Consider the following 24,696-nt stretch of genomic DNA (forward strand, 5'->3'; position numbering starts at 1 on the left):
GTATTACATCAGACTAGAGAGCGTCTGACATTGAGGGACTCATCAGGGTGCAGCAGCATCACAACGCAAACAGAATGAAAAACGGAGCAAATCGACTCAGAAAAACGCGTCGCAAAGTATAACTGGTTTCATTAAACTTGAGCTTCTTCCGAGTATTCGCTCTTCTGGGAAAACAGTCCTCATCTACCCTGAAATCTAAAGTAAATATCCAGCTAATTACTTGTGGCTCACCATGGCTCTTGAAGATGTGCATAACTTACTGTACAGCATCCTGAACATTGCACACATGAGGCCATTTGCTCAGAACCAAAATTAAAGAGGCGGTGTTGTGTATTTTCCAGACACATAGTAGCATTTCATAGCACAATCAAGTAACTGTTACTGTCAGTCACTATAAAACAAAAACAGTGCATATATCAAACATAACGTCAAAGAAATTTAACTTAATTTGACGACTGGAAATTGGGCCTCTGTCTCTTTAAGAAGCTCCTGCTCTTTCAGACAGTCCACCTTCAGCACGTCATTCTTCTTACATTTTTACCAGTGATTCTCTATGAGCTAAGCCAGTGCCCCCCCACCCCCCCACCACGTGTAAAGGTCAACTTTATGTGGTTACCTTTAAACATTTCAATATCAAATAAATAAAAATATTAAATAATAGTTTCATACGAGGTGGAAAAAGACGAACTCGGTACGTCACCCGTTGTCCTCCTCAGTTTCTTCACAGCACAGTGCCACATGTTATTGGCTAAGAGGTAAAACAAAAGGCTAAAGCATCTGCAGATACCCTTCTGCACCAACACCTTTTCTACTGTGACTCTTCAAGTTAACATTTTTACCAACACAAAGCATCATTTCAATCCTGGCACTCATAGTCTCATAAGATATCATTTTAATAAGAGACAACTGCCCCAGTTCAGTTAGGATGGTGGTTCTCTGCCTCAATGCCTTGAAATGATAAACTACAGAAGGAGTCTCTTCCTCCATAATGACTTTGATTAGTTTCAGAGAAAAAAAATTGTCAGTCGTTTATATGGATTGTTTAAATCAGTGACGTCCAAAGTCAGCGTCCTGTCAGTTCTAGTTCTTTCCCTGGTTCGACACCTGAATAGAAAGATGACACGTCAGCAGAACCTCTGCTGAACATGCTGAGGACGTAGTTTGAGCATTTGAGTCAGCTGTGTTGGAGCACAGACTGCTATAAAACTGAACCTTGAGGACCGGAGTTGGACAATACATGATACCAGATGAATCAAGGACAAACAATCTCTGGGAAGAAATCACTTACTTTTGAGGCGTCTGCTTTAAAATGAAGTTTTCATTACCAAAATATCAAATTTTTTAGTCTCTTTCAGATGATATAAACATCCAAACAGGATTCATGCAGCCAAGTATTTTCTAATTCTGGAGATCAACACACCTCTGGGTTATTAAAATAGCGTGATTTCTTGTGTTTGCCACTTCGACGAGTGGCTGTATTATTTAAAATCTACAACAAAGGGATGTGCTGTGGTGGCACAGGGGTTAAGCACAACCCACATATGGAGGCCTTAGTCCTCGACACGGCCGTCGCAGGTTCGATTCCCGACCTGGCGACCTTTGCTGCATGTCTTCCCCCTTCTCTCATTACCCACTTTCCTGTCAATTAACTATCTAATAAAGGCTACTAGAGCCAATAAAACCTTTAAAAAATAAAAATAAAATAAAATAAAATAAAATCTACAACAAAGAGGTCAGTAAGAGTGATCTCTTTGTTGTAGCCCCAGAAAGTCAGAGAGTAAAGCATCTCTGGTGTTTTAGTGCTGAAGGTCATCAACGTAATTTCTGAAAAACCTGCAGCTTACTTTGTTTAAAATACCTAAAGCTATTAAACAAAACTTTTATAGCTCTGGTCTTTGTATTGAGGCAGTTATTGTAAAACCACCTCTATATAATGTAATAAAACTGAACTATGTCTATTTTAACCAACACTAAGATTTTAAGCTGCTGAGTAATCAAGTAGCTGTAGATGTTCTGAAGTGAAATGTTAGGGCCTGTTTACAAAATCTCTAAAATAAAAATCTGACGTCGCCCACCTTCAAGTAAACATCAGAAAGGTTAAAAACGCTTTCGACTCCTTTCAGAAAACCCACGAACAGCACGGACTCGTACGGCTTTATTCCACCTGAAGGTTTCCACGTTGACGCATGTTCGCTCTGCGTGGCGGCTGACCCCGCTGACCGCCCCACAAAACTGTAGAAAATAACACATCCCCATCCTCCATCAGCCCGTCCCCATGGCAACGCTTCTCACACCATTAAAGACCACTTTGAGCAATCAAGGCGCGAGCGACAGGATAACGGATTTCTTTTTAATGCGCTCCATCGTAGTCCCCACGTGAGGTGCGGATGCTGCACGTGAAGCCGCTGCACCAGCAGCAGCAGCTGCTGCATGTTACCATGAGTGACGGGTGATGACGGAGCTGTTTTGTTGGGGGGTTTTTCCCCCCCTTCTGCATTCTCTACAAACACCATAACTGTTGCTGCGCTGCCGTGTGGTGGGAGCAAGAATGAATTTCTCTAAAAGTGATCATCTGGGTCGTTGGTGTGTGTGCGTGTGTGTGTGTGTGTGTGTGTGTGTGTGTGTGTGTTTTCACGTTGTCTGGGAGTGTTTGCTCCAGTTTCTGGTCTCAGAAGATCGCCCTTCCTTGCTTTTGATCGTATGAACTCATGCAATATTCAGGGCGCTGGTCGGGTCAACCAGTGAGTCGAGTCAGATGCTGTTGGAGCTGCGGCCACCTGTCGACACGTCTCGGTTTTATTTACATGACGCATATTCCTCATCACCGCCATACACAACCTCCATCTTTTGAGATTAATTGACCATGTTGCCTGAAGTACTTATTCTAAATACGTAAATCACATTGACATCTCATTCTGAATCCATAGGGGTCTCATTTTAATTCGAGAGTTTTTATGCTTTCTCGAAACAGACCTTGACACATCCTTCAAACACCATATACGTCCCAATTATTCTATTTTAATATTGCATCGGATTGAAGTTCCTGTGCTACATTAAAACCTGTCTTCAAAAACTTGCAATTAAAGGCAAGGACAAAATTAGAGGGAATAAATGAACCAGCACGTTTTTGCACACCATGTAAACCGAAGTGGATTTTCATGCAAGATTTAAACTTAAATGAGCACAGAAAGACTGAAAACGAGAGAGAAAATAAGTGTCATAAAGAGGACTAAATGTTGAAAAGAGGCACAACATTACAGTCGAGAACAGCACGGCTGTCATTTTCAGGATAATTATAAACAAAAGAAGTAACACACACACTAACCCTAACCCTTCTAAAGAGACATGAAATTGCACCTACAAAATAGAAAACGTTAAAGGTGCAGGAGGGGACAAAAAACAGTAAGAGACAAAACAGTTAGATATGAAATACCAGAAAGAGATGCAACAGAGAAAGCTTGGCTGTGTTGGGAAAAATATATAAACTAAATATAGAGGAAAAAAATATATATAAAAACAAGATGCACAAAAAGAATAAGTGAAATTCAGAAAAAGCAGTAAAAAACAAGCATAAAAAAAGCAGTAACAAAAAATTTGAGCCCGCTGAAAGGACAGAAGGAAAAGAAAAAACAATCCTAAAAGTAGCTCTCAAAGTCACAAACAATTAAGAAGCGACAAAGGAGAGCAGGAGGTGCAGCCCAGACGGGCAAAACGATCAAAAGTAAAGGCAATCAGATCCATACAAAAATGTCCAATAACAGAATCAAAACAATCAGAAATTAATGCGAACCTTTACATGTTTGCATACAGTGCTGAGCTGCAGATCAAAACTTGAAACAGTCTTTAAATAAGATTGTTTTCCTGCAAGCTTTTTTCCTAAGCAAATCTTTACGTAATTCATTTCTTAATTTTTATCAAGACGGATCTCGCTTGTGAAATGTGATCTTAAATCTCAATAGGACAAGATTAAATTAATAATAATAATAATAATAATAATAATAATAATAATAATAATAATAATAATAATAATAATAATAATAATAATAACAAGTCATGTTTACGTACTTTTGGATAAAACTAACAAATGACTTTCCTCAATCGATGTTTGTCCTAAACTATGCATGCCCTGATTAAAACACCGAAACCTCCTCCCATCCGACAGCCACTGGTATCTGCAGGAATTACACCCAGCAGTGAAGGCTGTCCCAGTTCAGGCACTGGTTACGTAAGAGAGAACCATGAAGTCTTCATGTGAACATAAAAGGAAGCTATTTTCGGTAGATGTTGTGCTGCGTGGAGGAGACATTTACCTCACAGCGTGCACCTATTTCCCTGTTCCTGATCATGTCACCGGATCCCAGCTGCAGAAAGCCGCCGGTCCATCATGTTTCCACCCCGGTTCCGAACAGCAAGAACTGAAATCATGTACTTTATATTATATATATGCAGCTCAAAGCTCTTCAGACACAATGTCCTCAGGCATAAAGCCACCTCACACGTAGCCACACACTGAAATCAGGCAGCCTCATATACTAAAAAGAGTCGCCATGGCAACCGGGGATCGAAGCGCAGCGCAGGAAGGGGGGTAGGGGGAGAGGGGGAGGGCGCCACTTTAGATGGCGTCCGCCGCGCACTGTGATCGCGCATAATCAAGGTGGAAGTGTATCAGAAACGTGGCCAGCATCTCTCATTAACGGTTAGAAAGGACGGCGCGAGCTGTGAGGAGCCGCTCCTCGCGCTCTGGCTCTCTGTGCTGGTTGGAGAGAAAACACTCGACTCGTTAGAAGCTGCTTTTATGCGCGACGTTCAGGAATAACGCCGCCGCACAGGAGGATGATGTGCGCCGGTCTTTTAATGTCCGTGATAATGATTGTAACGACCGGCAGCGAGGTGGAAGCTAATTGGGTTTCCTTTTCATCAAGGGTCATTTAGCAGACGGGTTTAGCATCATCTGCGGGTCAGGCCGCTGATTATCCTTCACGTTTTCAATCGCCTTAGGTTAAACCTAATATGAAGCCTAATTAGACCGTTTTCTCACAAGGTCATCAAATTTTTGTTATTCAAATTCAAATAAAAGTTTTATTGAAAATGCAACGAAGACACGATTAAATAGCGCCTCTTTTCTATGTTCTTCTTATAAGACGAACATAGAAAAAGAGGGTTTTTTGTCAACTTTTCAAACAATCATACATAAATATAAAAAACATGGGCATGCCGAAGAAGGTGAAAAATATGTGAATCTTCTCCAGAACATTTAGTGATGAAGACGTCAGAGACAAGACCTCTTGTTGTCATCTTGTGGTTAGTAAAACTATAGGTAAACTTGAAGTGTTTGGCAATAATGACCATCATTACATTTGGAGTAAAGATAGAGAAGCTCGTAAGCCTTAACACATATTGCCAGCTATAAGTTACAGGAATTGTAGCATCATGTTGTGGAGACTTTGCGACAGGAGGAACCGGTGCGCTTCAATATGTGGAAATATTGAGGCAACATATTGAGACATGAGCCTAGAAGCTAAAGGTTTGACATAAATTGGTTTTCCAAAGGGACAATGACTTAAAGCCAGCTGGTAAATTAGTGATCAGTGTGTTATGAACAAGTACTTTTGTGTTTTTGAAGACTCAAAAAGCAGATCCTAATTCTATAGAAACCAGTTACACCAGTTTAGTCAAGAAGAATGAGCCAAAATTCAAGTAAACTATTGTGAGACAGTTGTAAAAGGACACCAGAAATGAAGTCATGCAGTTTAAAAGGCAATTATACCAGATATTAAGAAATCTATGTATATCAGACTGATTAGCAAAAGAAGATGGTTTGTCTTCCAGTCATTGTACGAAACAGCCGGTTTCAAAATGGCGACCCATCCATGCCTCTCCTAGATGCAGCAGTCCGCCTACTTTCAGACCCCGCCTTCTCAATTCAAACTGGCCAATCACATCAGCGGAACAAACTAGACAGCTTAACGTTTTCGTAGATAATGGCAACATTCATTACAGTTATTTTAGTAATGAAATATAAAGCAAACATGTCATGCTTACATATACACAAGCCATTTTATGATTCACTTTAATACTTTGGCTTTCTACACATTATCAACCAATCAAACTCCTGCTTTTAACATCTCACTTCCTGTAAAATTGCCGCATTGGAGGTTTGCTTCCTGTTTAGCTGTAATACAAAATGGCTACCACAGAAGACACACTCACATGGTAGCAGCCAAACATCGACATTGTTCAGGAGTCGTCCCATGTCTCCATGCTTCCTAACAAATACTTTTCACTGTTTTTGTACTTATGACATGAAATCCTCAGTGGCCGAAATCAGAAAATTGTCAGATCATGAGAAAAAAATAGTTTTTTTCTTTTTGCATGGTGCGTGCATCTGGTTTCAGCTGCAAGTAGTATAAATGTGCTTTTAACAAAATGAGAGAAGAAATTCAGTGTTGACAAAAAGAGAGACAACGAACAGAGTTCTTCCTGTTCAGTCTAATGGCTCAGAAGCAGAAACTGCTTTCTCCCGTCTGCGGCGAAGGCGTCTGGTGACCCGCAGCACTTAGCAGGGGGTGGAAGGTGGAGAAGGTCGTGTGGAGGGCGAGACAAGACTCTGAGAATGTTTTCTATGTGCACATCTAACCAGCGTCGGCCACATCTAGCAGCGATGGCAGAGGGCAGCCGCTGATTTTTCTCTCAGCTGTTTTTTTTTATTTGCTTTCTGAAGAGTCCTCTTGTCTGAAGCCAAACATCCAGCAGATCGCACTGAGATGCAGCGTCCTCTCTATGGTAAAGACTGAAAAGCATTAAAAGAAACCCAACAGCTTTTCCTTTCAGCTGGTATTTGTCGTTTAATTAAACAGTTACTGAAAAGAAAGAGCAAAACTACTCAAATAAAGACTAAAACTATTGCTGTGCTGCTTTACATTATGAGGCCTTGAATCACTGCATGACACGATTCAACTTCTATAGTTACGTTCTGAGTCAAGCAGAAGGTTACGGTCTTGTAAACTGAATTATTCAAAACTGAACTTTGTATTTATATAAACCCTTTTGTTTTTCCCGTCGTTAGAGAAATTCATGCCTCCAAGTCTCCAAGTCTGTATTAGATATTCATCCATCCATCCATTTTCTTTACACCCTTCTTCCCTAAATGGGGTCGGGAGGGTTGCTGGTTCCTATCTCCAGCTGCGTCCCGGGCGAGAGGCGGGGTTCACCCTGGACAGGTCGCCAGTCTGTTGCAGTATTAGATATTCTCCAAAGCATAATCTAAATTGTGATGATGAATTACTTTAAAGTTTCATCTTTGCTTTTGTCTCTTCTGAGTAGATTGTTGGCAAACCAGAACATTATGCATTTCTACATTATAAAGTAGAAATCTGTGGTACAGCTGAGTCGAAACTTAAATAACATGATGGGTTAGTGAGGTCTAAGCTGTGGAGAGGAACATACAATCACCTAAAAAGTTTAATTTAATTATATTCTGAAAGAAATAATCTTCAAATCTGTTTGTAGTTATTGTGGAACCCACTCATAATTCTCGAGAAACATAAGAAATCAAAGTTAGCAAGATATTTAATGCATGCTGAAGTTAACTAGTGTAGACGTCCATCTTGACCGCATGTTTTAAACTTTAACTAAACATTTGGGAAACAGTTTAGAATTTGGTGCTAAGAAAGACACTTAACAAAAGGTTTGGACTAAGACTTTTTGTGAAACATTTTCAAGACCTAGAAAGAAAACTCCAAGATTTTTTTTTTTTTTTTTTTTTTTTACATTTTATTTTGGTTTTTGATATTCCATCTGTTTTCTTGGAAATAAGCTCGGATCCAAAAAGCGGCCAAAACGTAAAAAAGTTTGAGACACTTTTCTTGTGAAAGACACCAGAGGTGGAATACAGCTTATGAACTATCGAGTTCATGTTCATCTGTTGACCAGCCTGTCACTCATCTGCAGTACAAAAGTCTAATGATTTTCAAGAGATGCTTGTACTGGTGGGCTTTTATCATATTAACAATTATCTTGAAAAAATTCTTATCATGATAGGAATTTTGAATTATCCCTTTGTCACTAAATTTACGGAATGATAAAAACAAAACAAAAAATCTGCCAAATGTTTTCTCCATTGTTTACGTTACTAGAGCATCCGTTAATATCAGTAAATTGGAAAACATAATTAAATCAAGTTGCTGTGTGGAGCTTAGTGTTACAAATCCCACTTCTTTAAGCAAGAAGTGTCCAGAAGAAGCTTATTTCAAATGGGAAAGTTTTCAAGAACTGTGTTTGTGTTTGTGGCACCAAGCAGTCACAAGCATACAGTAACTTAAAGAAGAAGCGATAAATAGTTTGTAATTGTTGTCGTTATCAGAATAGTACCACAAAATATCGCGATAAAATTGCCCACCCCTATCACTTGTAAGATAAGTTCATTAAGGGATGAAATGTTTTTTACTGCTGACTGAATTGTGAGGTTAAAGTCGGAGCTCATACGCGCTGCACCATGAGCTCCAGAGGTACGGGTCCTCATCATCTGGATGTCCTCATTACTGCGGCTTCACTCCAATAATCAACAGCCGTTGTTTTTGTTTTAAACCGTGGCTGCAACCTCTGAGCGGCGCTATCTGTAGTGCTACACGATGCTTTACATTAAAGCCCTGCTAATGACGACGAAGAGTGCGTGGAGAGTGTTGCGCAACGTCTCTCTCGCTTGATATCTGAGATGTGATGTATCTGCGCGTGTGCGGTGAGAGCCGGCAGCAACGGAGAGATTTATTCTGATCCAGCTGACTGTAAAGATTCAGCTCCACTCAGAGTCTGAGGGGGTGAGAACAGGGAGCAGAGGGGCGATGGAGAGGAGGGTCAGAGCAGAGAGTGAAGCGTAACCAGCTCCACCGTCTGATCTGTGATGGTTTGTGTTTTCCAAGTCATTAAGGCTCAGCAGTTGAGATGATTCATCCAGATAAAACCTCAAACAGCAGGACGGCTTTCCGCTTCGTTCTGCCAGGTTTACTCAGGTGCACCGTCTTACATATTTTCCTCCCGTCTGCGCTACGCTTTCTCCCTGTTCTTCCACTTGAACGCAATCTACACGCGCACGCTTAATGGTGCTGCACCTACACGAGTTCTTGTTATGTTTTCATGCTTCGCTGCAGCGACACACGAGCTGCAAGCTTTAGAGAACCACAATCCCCCTTTGTGTGTTTGTGTGTGTGTGCGTGTGTGTGCGTTGCTGCTGCAGCAACACGGACGTGATAAATGCCAAGCTTTCTCTGCAAACACACACACTGAATGATACTCTCTAGTTGACATCTTGACAATTACTCTGCTCAGTGAAGCTGCTCGCTGCATATTACAGGATATAGAAAAGTGTTTGCATGAGCTGCCTCCCGCTGTGACAAATGTGATGATGCTACAGAAACGCTAATAGGGATTCAATCCATCCCAATTTTCTTGGGAATTTTAGGGACAATTACCTGCATTATTGCAGATAATTTAGGCCGTTTACAGTAGATTTTCTTTATTGAAACTTGAGTTCCTTCACAGGTAAAGTCCTGAGCCATTAGAGTTTAAATATCAGACTGATCCGTAACAAATTATAGACGTTTAAAAATGTACATGCATTTACAACAATCACTGTTCTAAAGTGTTTTACGTGGTAATGAGAAAAACAGAACACGCCCTCTTACAATTAAAGGATTTTACATCTCAGTACATATAGAAACTGATCTGGCCTTTACCTGATTCTAAATCTATTCAAATTACTTCAAACTGGTGAAGCTGTTAGTGGAAAAACCAAACACAGCCCACGATTCAAAATCCTTCAGCCAGACGAACTCAGCAGTTGTTTTCCGGTTGACTCGGTGAAGAGCTTCTCTTCTTTCCCACATCGCTTCATCATTTCCATGACCCAGTTTGTGCAGCTGTTGGAAAAGCCGTTAATTTTGTTCCAACATTTATGTCATTCAGAACTTGCAAAAGTGGTTAATATTTGAATATATGGTAAAATGTTGAAAAGCATAAATAAAGTTTGTTTTACGGATGTTGTTATTGCTTTGGTCGCTACATGAACTGAGTGTGTGAAAGGTGCTTTGTGGTGCAGATTGAACATGCTGGAGTAAGAGAAATGTGGACATTCTGCACTAAGCTTACAAGGCGTAAACAGTAAATAAATAAAGCTGTGAATAATGATCCTCTGAATGGAGCGATGTAGTTCTGATAGCTTTGAAAAGACTCGACGATCCCAGCAAAGGATGATGAGCAGCACCAGGTGCTTCTACAAGTCCGTTCCTGAAGTCTTTCCACGTCGGCGTTGTGTTGAATGCACCCGTATTCGAAAACCAACAAACTACTAAGACTCCCTTTTTTTCAAGCGCATTTTTGCAACTTTGGCTTCAATAAGTAATAACCGTATAAAATCTTTTTTCAATCTTAGTAGTCTGTCTTGAATTATTAACCACTCCTAATCTCACAGAACAAAAAAAGCACAGAAACAAACCCACTTGCATGCGTTCATACCATAAAATCCCATCATCCCAGGAGAAAAGCTATTTTAGGATGGGAAGAAAAGAAGAGTACAAACAAAAGGAGTGCCCTTTATGTTGTTTCTATGACGGGAGGTCAGAGGGAACAGATCGCACGGCTGCTTCTCTTTGTGTTTTGACCTTTTAACAGATCACAGGCACACAGAGATCACTGCGTTGTCACACACAGTCAGGTGCACGTCACAGCTTTGGTTTAAATATTAAAGAGTGAACTGAAGCTCATTTGATGAGCAACAAATCGGGCATCGAAAAGAGAGAAAAGACAGAGGATTGCTAACAGCTTGGAGCAAAGCCTTGATGTGCTGACCAAAGTTCATCCCATCTAGAAGACGCTTAGAAATGAAGTGATATAGGTAGAAATGCTACGAAGAGTTTAAAACCTCAATGTGAGATTTTTAGACCCATTCCAACAGATAAAGAACAACACATGAGTTGAAGAAATGCTAAGAGATAAAGAAGGAAAGCATAAATAAAAAAAATGTGTGAAAAGAGGAAGAAAAACTAAAATTGAAAACATAAAAATAATGGAAGGAATAAGAAGGAAATGAAGAAAATATAATATATAGGAGTAGAGTTTATCCCTAAATGGAGCCAGTTCAGTGATTTCAGGATTGATGTAATATGGCTCTTTTTTTGTGTGTGTTGGTCAGGACTCTGGCAGCAGCATGTCGGATGAGCTACAGCTGCATGATTGGTTTTTTTGTTTGTTTTATGAAGACTAGTGAAGATGGATGCATGCACCAGTTTTTCTGTGTCTGGTTTTCACAAGAAAAACGTAATTTCACCAACGTTTTAAAAGATGGTGACTCGGATTCCTCGCTTTATCTTATTCAGCGTCCGTTTGAGTGCTGACTTCTAATCTTGGATTTCGACACCAAAAACTGTGACTTTTGTTTTGAGGAAATTCTGATCCGTTCATTTATTGGTATTAAATACACAGTTAACTCAGTGACTGTAAAGGACAGTAGTCATGCAACATAGAACCGTATGTCATCAGCACATGTGTTGTAAATGATACTGTAGTGCTACAATATCGATGATAAATGAGAATGGCCTGAAAGTAGAGCCTTCAGGAACCCCACTGATGATCTTTGCTTATTCGGATTTCTTCAATAGCGCGACTTAATCCAGGTGTTCTGAAGCAGATTACCTCAGTACCAAAACACTCTGATCTTCCCAGTCTATCAATCAGAATGTTACGTTTGGACGCAGCACAGCGGATCCAATCTACAGCTTTTAAGGTGGAGCTCGTTCAAACCTTTACCAGCCCGATGGGAAAGAATGAAGGAGAAACTAGATGAGCTATGAAAGGGAGGAAGCAGTTTAGGAAAAGTAAAGAAGGTGAAACTCAGTTGGACAGAGATAAAGTGCAGTCTGTGCTAGACGGTGCAGGTGAGCCGATGGAGGGGTCGAAACCCAGCCTCAGGAAGGGGTTGGGAGGGGAGTTGGACTTTAAGAGCCAAACCTTTGTTGGGGCAGATAGATGAGAGCATACTCCCTCCAACCCGCCGCCCCCTCTCTTTCATTTCTCCTGTCAAACAGCGTGGAAAACACGGCGAATCCAGGGACCCATGTTCCTGCCCCGTTCCAGGTTGGGAGCTCAGGATCCCAGCTTCCTGTGTAATTTAGTTTCCTGTACGTGGGCCGCCTGATGCAGCAAGCAGGGAAGACCCAACTCCCACATGAATCACTAATGCTCAGCATCGTTTAGTGCAGCATCCACACTGTGGCTGTTAAAGAGCAGCAGGATGAGGAGAGCTTCGAAATGCAAAGCAAGAGCAAGCCCAGCTGGAGGAGAAGAGGTGAAAGTAAAATGACATGATTGTGGGGAATCTATGGAAAACTGACAAAATGTAAGTTGTTTTTATTTTTTAGATAGACATGAAAATGTTTATTTTGTTTATCTAATCTTTTGATCTGCTCAGGACGTTTTTTGGTCTTTTTTGCATAATCTGAATAGATGGAATATCTATTGGATTTAAGGGGCACTTTTATGCATTTTCCAGCCTCGTTATAGCATAATAAAGTAACTATGTGACCTTGAGCTGTTATAAAAATTGATACAAATATCAAATATGACTTTAAGGAAATTTGACTTTGTGATTTAACGGCTTGAAATTGGGCCTCTGTCTCTTTAAAATCTCCTGCTCTTTGTTAAACTTCACCTTCAGAAAGTCAACTCAACATGGGTCCTCTATTAACCCCTTAAAAACATTTGTACTCTGACAAATGGCTCATATAATGACCTCAGCTGATGCGTAGTTCCACCAGATGTTTGTTAATTGCTGCTGCTAGTCTGAAGGAGCTGAGGGATTAAAGTAGTTCTCAAACGTGTATGTTAGAATCAAGGCAACACTCTAGGTTTGTTTTTAATGAGGGAATACTTTAGAACATGAAGCAAAGCTCAAAGAAAGTCCATTTTACATAACACTGCCACTTTATAGGCTTTGAATTTGGAGTTTCAACAAACACACAAATATCTGAGGTGAAACTTTCTGCAGAAAAAGGCATCAGTGGTACCCCACTGATGCCTTTTGTTGACAGCTCAGGGGATAAACCTCTGCATAAAAAAACATCTTTGAGTGGAAATATTTAAAATAATATCATTAATGGCTGAAAATCTTGGTATTTTGTGAGTAGGGAAAAAAAATTCTTTCTTGGACGGAGTTTATTTCCCATTAGGAAACACAAACTGTGTATTGGACAAGAGCTGTCAGAAAATATAAACTTTAGTTTGTTTTGTTTTGTTTTTTTTTACTGCGGTTTAAGCTGTCAAAATTAATCATAACTTGTCAGCTGTCAAATCGATGCTTACTAGGTCTGATGTTTGTTTTTTATTATCTTGCCAGGGATCCTAAAATGCCCACTGTGGGTTATTAAAAACGCACAGCTTCCAACTTATTTCTCTTCATTCAGGACAAGGTTCTGCAGGTTCCTTATAACAAGAATTATTCTATCAGTCAAATTTATTGTGTGCAATCCCAGATGTATTAATCAAATAAACTTACATTTATTTAAGGACTTAATTAGAGTTCTTAAATGAGCTTCATCATGCTAGTGAGCCATTACCACATTCCCTAAGCAAGATGGAGGCCAGGAATGTAAACAAACTATCCTTGTAGACACAGTTTCAAACCTCAGACACATTAATCACTATCCAGTACGAGATAATAATGTATTATTTACACCTGATTTCGGATGCAGGTTAAAATATCCAAACTTCTTTTGAACGCAACACTTCAGGATTATAAAACGTTCATATGCTGAAGATTCAGGACACCATTGTGGCTAAGCCAAGAATTCAATTCAGACTTTTTCATTCTACTTCGACAGAGCATTTCCAGGGGGCGGAAGGTCAGATCTGATGTATTTTGAAGAATTTTAGGCAGAGATACGTTCAAGTTCCTGACTGCCAGCAGGACTAAGGCAGCGCAGAGTCCAAAATCCAAAATAAGAGTTTTATCAGAAAAAAATATCCATTAAAAATCTCAAAAAGGATCGAAAGACAAACGTACTATTTTGTCTTTGACTCACTTATTGTTCAGAGACTCTGATGCCAATTTTCTGCAGTAAAAAAAAACAACAAAAAAACCCTTTAAAGTGGTAATTACGCCTCCTGGAAGTGTTCATAAAAACATTTCAACAGTTTTTTTTTTGTTGTCTTTTTCTTCACGCTGTTCAGGGGAAAATACTTGATTTTCTTCCTGTTGTCAGAGCTCAGTTGTTTTTCCTGGCTCGGCCTCGGCGAGCATTTGAATGAGTCTGAACTGGATTTCAGGGAAGACGTCGCCATAGAAACCAGCTGATTTTTTTTATGTGTTCGTTGCATCTTTTTTTTTTTTTAACCGGCTCCGTGTGAGTCAGTCGCCGCGGCAGCTGCTCGTGAACATCCGGTCGTGTTTACATTCGGTTTGCTGTCGGTGTCGTTTGTTTGTCTGCGGAAATGTGGGCGTAACCAGATGCGGCGGGTCGCCTCGCCCTTTGACCTCTGACACAACTTCACCGTCAGACCGTCGGCGTTGTCCATTTCACACACTGTTTGCCCCAGTCAAGCTGGATTAGCCACCACCTGCCCATCCGTTTCCCCTCCTGTCACCATCACATTCTGCATCGGTGTGATTTCTTCGGGAACGATGACTCCTCTCGTTGTCATGGCCGGCCTCCGTCCCCGGTAGGAAGTGTGGTGTCAGCAGCAGCAGCAGCAGCAGCAGCGGGGCGGGAGAGGACGGAGATGGGAGCGATGATTTATCCGCCCTCTGCCAGCGTTTGTGACGTTGCGTCTGTGTTGGCTGTGAGAGCTGAAGCTTTATCTCTGTCACCGCTTTGCCGCACAGATACACTCATGCAGACGTCGCAGCGAGGAGCTTGTATCGATTGTATCCGTTCCTTATCTTCTGTTTACAACCTTCAGCGCTTTCATTTTCTTATTTCACTTTGGATTCAGGAGTGGGGTTTTAAGAGTAAAGGGATAAAGCTGGACTGCTTTAGCAGTAAAACTTACCCAGGACTCTTGCACAGCTCTTTTCTACTCCATTAGCTCAAAGGAACAATTGAAGTGTGGCTTGTCTGCTGATCCTGCAGATTGTGTTCACTCTGACGCTGAATTTCTGACACACACACACACACACGCACACGCACACACACACAAGGCCTTACAGTATGTGTGCATGTCAATATGAAGAAAAAAACTTCAGAAAAGATATTTTTCTATTTTTTTTTTTTTTTTTTTTTTGCTTTGGACCTGAGCTTAGGTATAAAACACACTGAGTCTTTGACAGTAATCAGCTGTGGAGAAAAACGCTTCACCACAGAAAGGCCTGTGACTCTAATAATCCCATGATAAATTTAAAGAAGCTCAGTCATTTTCATTTGCCTGATTTATTGTTTTTCTCGTTACCAAAAACTGACAGATGCAGGTATTCAGTCTGGCTCAACTCTCTATCTCTTTTTTAGAGACAATTTTGCTTGCAGAGACTCCATAATTAATTTTATTTGTTGTTTCTGTTGTTATTTATCTCGGATTTTCCAAATGTCTTCCGGTTCCGGTGTTTAAATGCTCATTAGAATTTGAAGGTTGTTGATATTTGAGAATGTGTTCTTGCATTTTTATGCTGTCACTACTATTATGGTCTTAAAACAACAATGTTATCGTTTATCGCAATAAGTTCTGGGACAATTAATCGTCCAGCAAAATTTATGGTGACAGGCCGAACCAGAGGTGTTAATCTCATTTTCCTTTTGGGCTTTTGGGTCACAATAAACATCCTCAAACACCTTCTGTGGCAGAATGTATTGATAAAACCCATTTTAAAAAACTACTGAAATAATAATAAATAGTTCCCTCTGCATTCAGCGAGTGTTTCTTAAGATTAAATAACGCTGAACATCTTTTCACATTGATGGAAATTGTCAGGATACAGATATAGCTGCTTTGATTTGATCGATAAATTAATATTTCTGATGGTTCCGTTTAGCTAAAAACTATAAAAACTAACCTGTCGTCTGTGAATCAGCTCCCGGTTTTCTGACCACCTGTTTGGTTCTCCGTCAGTCCGTCAGGACTTGTTCCCACGGCGATGTGTGATGGACGGGCGAAGCCATTACCTGCTCCAGAACCCCACAGTGAAGGTTCACAAAATATTTCTCTTGGCGTTCAACATGATCCCTAATTTTTGGGCATGCCTTCTAGTTTGGTTTTAGTAGAATGTTCCCAACTTCTGGAGGCTCATTAAGTAACAAGCAGCAACTTCCAGCTGTGTGAAACAACATGAGCCGGTTCAGCCGGTTCACTCTGTTTGAAGTACAAGAGGAAGAGGCTGACCTTTAAAGCTGCCGTCAGCCAAATCTGCATCTTGACTGAAACCCTTTTCTTGCATTCTCTTTGTGGTTTTTGTCTTGCTCACCCTCATGTGTGCGACCCAACAGAAATCCTTTCATTTCTTCTCCTTAAGCCTCAGTCACTGTAATGATTTCTGCTAGAAAGATATTTTCGACGCCTTTTGGCGGCTTGATGATGCTGATCACGTTACCTCGCCTGTCCGGGCCGCGTTTTAAGATGAGGCTCTTGGCTCGTTTGGCTTCCTTCATCCCTAATTGGGATCGTTTTACAGAATCTTCCTCTGGACTCAGTCCAGCCCTTCAGAAGTTTTCTCTTCTGTCTGCACTGAGCTGCAGCTGCATGAAGGATGATGTTGCGTCTGAAGAGTTCGACTGATCCAAGTGGATAAAACGGTCGCGCTGTTGTCCGTTTTGTCCTGTGATGTGACGGACTGATGCACCAGCTCCGCTTCAGGCCCAGTCTAACCAGTACAGTGACTCAAACCCTGACAGCTGACTCCATGTTCCTTAGAAAACGTCACCGCTGCTGCCGTGTTGTGCGTCTCACTGGGTCAGAAACGTGGGAGCACAGTCGCTTTCAGGTTTTAGAAATGCACCTTTCCACTTTCAGATTTCATTAGGATATTTCAAACACAAAACGTTTAGTCCATAGAAGCGTGATCCACTTACCGCCGACGGCGACAGGACGCTCTTCTTGCCCTTTGTCCATCCTGGAGAGTTACTTCAGAGGGCAAGTCTGACATTTCAGAGACAGAACACTGCAGATACGATTAGCTGCAGGAAAACATAACATATTTGACTCAAAGCAAAACTAACAGCCCTGAAAAGATTTTTACATCTTAAATGACTTTTCAGTTTGTTCCACGCGAGGCCGGCGGCAGCAATTTGTGCGTCTTTGATGCTTTCATGACTTGAGCTACAGAGCAGCAGCAGCAACGATGTCTGTGTGCCTCTGGAGATGCTAACTCTGAGATATGCATACGCGAATTGTAAATGTAGATAAAATCTCCATCCCGTCACCCAGAAGGGACACCGTCTTCCAGATGAATCGCCGTTTTCACTAGAAATCTTTGTCGAAAATGCCGTCATGTTTTTCAAACATCACATTGTACCTTTTTACCTAATGAACTGCCTTTCCGTAATAAAGTGTTGACGACGTTACAAAGCGCATGCTAAAAACAAAATCTTTTTTATGTCGCAGCACTTGCAACTGACAAAAGCCATTAAAATGTTTCTGATCATCACTTCCTTCAGTCTGAGAAATTAAAAAAAAATGTGTAGGGAGAGTTTCCTGCGCTGTTATGAAATGCTGTAAAAGGGACAGTTTGGATCTTAAGTGAGTCTTTTCTGCAGCAGACGGAGCCAGTGGTTTATCCAATAGATTACATTTCACTATACAAAACAGCACACTGTAACAAAGTCAAGCACTCCAAGCATTTAAGCTTCTTAAGTTGCCATAAAAAAGTGCATTATTCTTGAAAACGTTGAGGTTTTTCACAGGAAGGTTGACATTTTCATTTCTTTTGCGACTAGAGGACATGAAATGTAAGGCTGTTAACTATCCGGATGCTGAAGATCTTTGCAGGTTACACTTGAATCACTTCTACATTTCTGGTGTCTGTGATGTGCAGTGACATGAAGTTTTCAGGTTACCAGCCTTACCTAATCTCAGCTGTGTAGCTTTGGGTCCTTTTTTTTTTTTTTTTTTTACCTGACAAGAAGATATTTAGCTCATAAAAAGTTACACCGAATGGTGTTTTCAGGCAGAAACACAGGACAGGGCTCTCATCAGGCTGCAGAAATCCCCACGGACTGTTTTCCCTTTTCTCGAACACCTGATGCTGTCGGACGGCCTCAGTTTGGACTCCCCTGCGTGGAAGGCGACGCGGCGGCAGCTCTGAATGCTGCAGAGATCGGAGCTCTTTGGGGCTTTCTTGAATTTGTTGCCTTTCCCCCGTTCTCATTTTTTCCAGTCGTCAACGTGTGCACCAGCTTTTCTGCCCCGGCAGACTGGAAATGGCTTCGAGGCCAGAAGCGTTGTGGCACTCGTGCTGCTGGTAGAGGGAAAGCAGCATCTCCAATAAAAACCCCAAAACAAAACAAAACAAAACAAAAACAAAACCCGCATTGTGTGTTTGAGTGCTTGTCCTTCACCAGACGCATTTGTCTCGTTGGATTTTGTCTCATTACATATAATAAGAGGGTGAATCTTCTCGGTTTAATTTGAATTAGCAGTCGGCCACGTGAATTTTCCACATCTGCAGGAGAACGCGCGGTGGAGAGATATTTGTCGGCGGGTTATTGGATCATTGATGACTGTTCGGGTTGTGTTGGGCCTCGGAGCTGCTCCAGTTCCTCACGTTAATTTAACCTTCTTTCATTTCCTTCTTCTCTCTCCTCAAACAAGAACTGCTGCCGTCAGCTTTCTGCTGCATCTGTTTGCTTTACCTCTCTGGCCTCTTCATCTGAATAAATCAGCCTTAAACTGATGTCCTTCCTATTTCACTGCTGCAACCATCTTAACCCAGCAAAAGATTTTTACCCTCCACTGTTCTTGTTGTACAGACTGCAGAAAATATAGAAGATGTAATTTGAATGCGTATGACCAAGTGGAATCTAGTGGGACAGACTTAAAATTGCATATCTACCTCAAGATTTGTTTTGTTTTGTTTTTGTTTTTTCAAGAAATCTAGGTCTGGTGCAGCGACTTGCTCTGTGGTGAAGTGCTTTTGACCTCAGTCATAAGTGAGATAAAATAAAGGAGAGGAGAACCACGTGGCTCAGTGGTAGATACGTCATATATGAAGGTTAAATTCCCAGAACAATTGTCTCCAGTTTGATTCTCTCCTTCTCCTCTTGCTCATTTCAATCTACTGTTGAAGAAAAGCCACTAGAGCCACAAAAACCTTTAAAATGAATGAAATAAAAGGGTAACAAAGTGTTGTAAAATATCAGGTACAGTATTTAAAGTCAAATTTTTATGCCACTTCAATCTTTTTGCAAACAGCTTCACTAAATTATGTAGTAGATTTTATGTGACACCAAGTTGTACAATTAGTAGGTAATGGATTTTTTTTCTCTTTTATTATTATTATTTTTTACAAATTAGGATCTGAAAGGTGTGGCTTGTATTCAGCCTAGAGCTGGCTGATATGGTTTAAAATTAAAATCTCTGATTGTTGGTCTTTTTAATCCAAAATTCCAATCTAAATCAGTTTTTTTTTCACCCTCACATTTTTCCTTTAAACAAAAAAATACAAAAGACAGAAATCATCTTTAAATCATTTCAATCATTCAAGCTGTAAAAAAAAAAAAAAAGATGGTGGGTCTTGGGAGCGTTAACGTCACTCTGGACCGAAGAAGGGCATTGGTGGGAAATAAAAATCCAGATGCTTCACAAATTAAATCTTCAAAAACACAACATTCGATTAATCAATATAATTTATTAATCGATTGAACATCTGATGTTTCAGCTTGTCGTTCTGCTGAGGTGAATCTCCGCCCCGGTCTCAAGTCTTCTGCCACCGGAACAGGTTTTCTTCCAGCTCCATTAATCTTCCCACCAGCCTCTTCCTGACCTTTCCTCTGAGTTCATGATTAAATCACACAACTCTCTTGACTAAACAGGGGACTTCTAAAGCTATTGGTTGCACTCCCATTTCATTTGCAGACCTCACTCTTTTGATTTATCACTAAAAATCTGGAAAGCCGTCATTTTCATTTTCATTTTCATTTTCCTTCCACTTCACCAAAATGTGCTTCTTCATGCCGGTCTAAAATACTGAAACCGTTTTGCGAGGCCGTGTTTCTGTTCGATGTTTTTCTGGCCTCACTCTGTATTCGCTCAGAAAACTCACGTAGTGCCAGGATTTAAAAGCTTTCCTGCACACGCACTGCAGCTGCTTCCTTTAAATATTAATAGTACTTGCACAGTTAGGCTGCGTTTTCTGCTGCTGGGTGAGGTGGGAAGCGTGGGAGTTTTACATAAACCACAACTTAGTAAGAATATCCTCGGCTCTCCATAATTATCCCCCTGACAAATGAGTAATTAAATCTGAATGGGCTGATGTAGCATTTCAGAGCTCCAGATAGCTCCACCCTTCCTCACATAGAGCTGCACACGGCTTCATGTTGCACTTTATAGCAACGCCGAAGGAGCACACAAATGTAAATGTAGCACTAGGTGAAATAAAACCTCAAAATTCCCAGATCTGACCATTTGTTTCAGTTAAAATGAGCATGTTTTTGTCATTATTATTATTATTATTATTATTAAAATAATTTCTCTACTATAATTTCCTCTTGTGCCAAGCAGCCTCTTTAGACAACAGTGTTTACTCTCTTTCCAATTAAACTAAGAGCTTGAATGCTGGATAGTCATGAGAGCAAGTTGCACCAGAATGTAGAGGATCAGCAGCACCAAATGTGTGTGTGCGTGTGTGTGTGCGCGTGTGTGCGTGTGTGTGTGTGTGCGTGTGTGTGCAGCTGGGTGGTAGGGCTGTTGGCAGAATCGATGTGAGAGATTTACAGCTAAAAGCAATCCTGCTTGGCTTTCTGTTTCCATGGTAACCATTTGCATTTCGTTGGCCGTCAGAAAGTGAGGAAAATGAAAGCCGCAGTAATGCTGCGAGCGGGTTGTTGGTGAGACGGGACGAGACGCTCGAAGGCCTCCCTGACGGGGAGCTTCCTGCTTCATGGTTGTGGTCAAAGGGACTCTCTGGGTCGACGGGGAGAACAAATGTGATTCTTTAAATGCATCAAACCTTCATATTGTTTACCTCTACATCTCACTTCGGATTTTTACTCCAGGGCTCCTTGGTTTTCCTTCAGACTTACTGAATGAATCTGCAAACGAAATGCTGCACATCCGTCAAATTCACAGGCAGATTCTTTCACCAGTAATTTTAAAACACAACACATTCTACATTGATCAGAGATTTTTTTTTTTTTTTTTTTAAAAAAAGCAAAATGCAACATTTATAAAGATGCAAAAAAACAACAAAAAAAACAACTTTTTTTGTAAATTTTTTGGTCCTATAAATGCTCAATCACATAATACTGGTCAAGCTGCAGCTAAATTACTATATTCAACATTTACTCAGTTTGTGAAGATATAGCTAAAATCTTATTTTTGTTCTCTCAATATTTTGTCTCCTGATGCCTTCAAGTATCTTCCATGCAGCCAGAAAGTTATCTAGCAATATTCTGTATATTTAAATACATTTCACTTCTGTTTCTGTAACACCAGCACTTTTTGTAGCTTCTCTGCAAAAACACAAAGTTTTGCCAAGTAGTTTTGGTCTAGTTTTAGTACAAATATATTAGCACTCTTGAGATGTAGTAATACACAAACTAACATACATTTGAGTGATATAGGAGCTTATATGAGAAAAAAACAACTTCCTCCAGCAGATTTTTGTCATTTATTACATGGAAAAATGTCTTTTGTAAGTGAAATAATCTGCCAGTGGAACAAGAAGGGATAATAACTTTGAAAAGCTCCTCTAGCTTGTAAAAAAAAGTTACTTGTAAGTTAGTTTTGTCTTGTTTTGAGTGCATGAAGATATTTGCACCAGAAACTAGACAAAAAAACTTGGTGAGATTTTATGGTGCTCTCTGCTGGCTTTACGTCTAGACAGCTTGACTATCACAAAAGCTCATTCCTTATGCTCTGGCAGTGAGCCTGAAATCTCCAAAAAGGATTTATGTAAACTACAGATAATTTGTCTGAAAGATGCGTTAACATAATTGAATGAACCTCTATTTTTGTGGATCACGGCCTTTGCTGTGTTTAATTTTTGGTGGCCAGTTTCATTTCTTAAACTTTGTGTTTTTGTTTTATTTTATTTTTTTATTTTTTTTGGGTTCAACATCCCCGATGGTTCCTGTGATTCTGTTTTGTTGTAAATTATTGTTTCTGTTTAGCTCCTCTTCTGTGATTATTTCTTTAATGTCAGTCTCGTAGTTCAAAATTAAAGCCGCACATGAATTACTACTCTGCTTTCATGTCATTCATAAAAAATAGAAATAACCTTAAAGTTTAGGCTCAGACCAATAATCCATCCATGCATCCAGTGTTTTCTCCATATTGGTGGCTGGTGCATGACTTCCCATAGAGAACTCTCCCATGGACAGAGAGAACATGACAACTCCATGCAGAAAGACCTGCGGTCCTCATTCAAACGCGGGGCATTCATGCAAACTTACTGCAAACATTCAGTTGATGTAAGGTTCCTCGTTGAACCATTCAGTTTCCATCTGGATGCTCTCGATGTCAAAAGAATCCAGATCTGTTGGATTCTTAAGACAAAGCCTAGCAGATAATAATTTTAAAGTTCTAATTCCAGTAAAAGGTCTGGGAGTTCTCGGGCCGACGTTTCACAGTGCAAGTGTGTTTCTGGGCCACCGCAGTGTCGCAGTGACACAAAAATATCCGTGAACGTTATTCACAACCTCATAAATTCCTAATGTATTCAGTCTGAACATTATGTGGGGAGAAAAACAGATGAAATTTAGAGAAATGTATTTATTAGAAAATCACTTGTGGGCCCCCTAAATAAAGCTTTAATGAAAAAGCGAGGTGGAGGAGGAACTGCGTCGTGGGGCCGGGCTTTTATTCGACTTTATTGTTCTGTGAGTAAAATCTGCAGGACTATATTGTCCCAGAGTATTTCATTCCCAACACAAGCATGATTCTAGGTTTTAAATCAAACATGCAAACGTCTCTACAGCAGAACATTCATCAAAAGGCAACAGAAACCCCTCACTTTTTATGCTTTTGGTCTTGCTGCTGATATAAATTACAACATGCTCCAACACGCACCTTATCCGATTATCACGCAGCGTTGAGTTCAGCAGCTGACATTGTGCTTTGCTCTCTGTGTCCTGCAGATGGCGCTCCACTGAGCGAGCTCTCCTGGTCGTCCTCTCTGGCCGTGGTGGCCATCTCTTTCTCGGGTCTCTTCACCTTCGTCTTCCTCATGCTGGCCTGCCTCTGCTGCAAGAAGGGCAAGATGGGCTTCAAGGTGGGAAGAATGATGAGCTTTGAATGAAAACTGACACACGAAGACAGAAAAAAAAAGATGAGCAAATCTACTTTTAGACATGTTTAAAATAATTAGAATACAACACAGTTAAAGTTAAATGAAGGCATGTGTTAAAAAAAACCACAAAACTTTAAAAGCACACAAAAGGTGATGGTCAAATTTAATCTGGAGACATTCGGAGTTACTCACTGAAGCTGAGGCATTCGCTGCGTCTCTCCATCCTCTGGATGAAAGCCATCCGGTGTCGTTTATGCAGATGGAAAGCAGGAAAAGCAGCAAACAAAGCGGGATGAGTTTGTGTTTGTGGAGCGGTGCGAGCCCCGCAGCGCTGCGTGACCGCCTTGTGGACGCAACAGAGAAACGAACTGGGTCACGGGGCGCGAAGTGAAATAGGGCAGAAGAAGAAAACTGGTGACATACATTGTTTTTTTTTTTGTTTTGTTTTTTTATTCATTTATTTGTATTTATTCTTTGCTTGCTGTGGAGTTCACCTACAGGTGAAGACTGATTTTTGATAAAGGTATTTTCTTAAATCCTAGAAATAAACATTCGTGCATGTTTACACCCACACTGTAAAATGTAAAAGTATATCTTACTCAAAAAGAAAAGTGACCTGAACTCATTCCAGCTTACTCTGTTGACTATACTAACTTAAACTTAGCAAAGACAACTTTCTACTGAGGCAAGTAATCAGACTCATCAGCAGCAAGTAACCCGAACTTGGAGTTATGAGTGAGCAAAACGCATCTGCATAACCAGCAAAAAACTCGGCATCATTCGGCAGCTCTCGTTGAACGCACATGCGCATTGGACACTGACGAGTGACGACGTGTTTGAAAGAAGCGCCAAACTGTCAACAATACGGCGGTTGCTGCAGCTAAGTTTTGTCACGGTAAGTCCCACTGTTTTTTTTTTAGCAAACTTATATTCGTTATCTCGGCCGTATAATTCATCCGTAAGTCCAGGTTTTGAGGTTAACTTTATGTGTAATGATTTAGCGATGCCTGGGACTAACGTTAGTCGAAAATATCATGTTTATTTAGTGGCAACAAGATGGAGCGGCAGAGAAAAAAAGCTGTCCGGGGCGCAAAACAAAAAAAGGAAAAGGGATAAGATAAAGATGTTGACGGGTTAAAAAAGCCGCTGTACTGTTATAGAAGGCTTATGATGAGTAGACTGCCATAGGTGGGACAGCTGTAAACTGTAGGAGAAGCAGCCGTGATGAAGAAGTGTAGGGTCACCAGATTTGGGTTTCTGAAAAGGAGGACACTTCTTTT

General features: G+C 40.6%; 1 protein-coding gene across 7 annotated transcripts in view; it reads left to right on the plus strand.

Annotated features, from left to right (window-relative positions):
* Positions 1–24,696, plus strand: part of aatkb (apoptosis-associated tyrosine kinase b) — a 66,627-nt gene that overhangs the window by 14,627 nt on the left and 27,304 nt on the right. For 6 of the 7 annotated variants that reach the window (XM_044102878.1, XM_044102881.1, XM_044102879.1 and 3 more), the window contains one exon: positions 23,265–23,398. In XM_044102878.1, the coding sequence (XP_043958813.1) occupies positions 23,265–23,398 (134 nt within the window). Of the gene's footprint in view, positions 1–19,870; positions 19,907–23,264; positions 23,399–24,696 lie in introns of those variants that run through there. The other variant, XM_044102885.1, reaches the window with a different exon arrangement.

Source organism: Gambusia affinis, linkage group LG20 (assembly GCF_019740435.1).
Source record: "Gambusia affinis linkage group LG20, SWU_Gaff_1.0, whole genome shotgun sequence".
Classification (NCBI taxonomy): Eukaryota; Metazoa; Chordata; class Actinopteri; order Cyprinodontiformes; family Poeciliidae; genus Gambusia; species Gambusia affinis.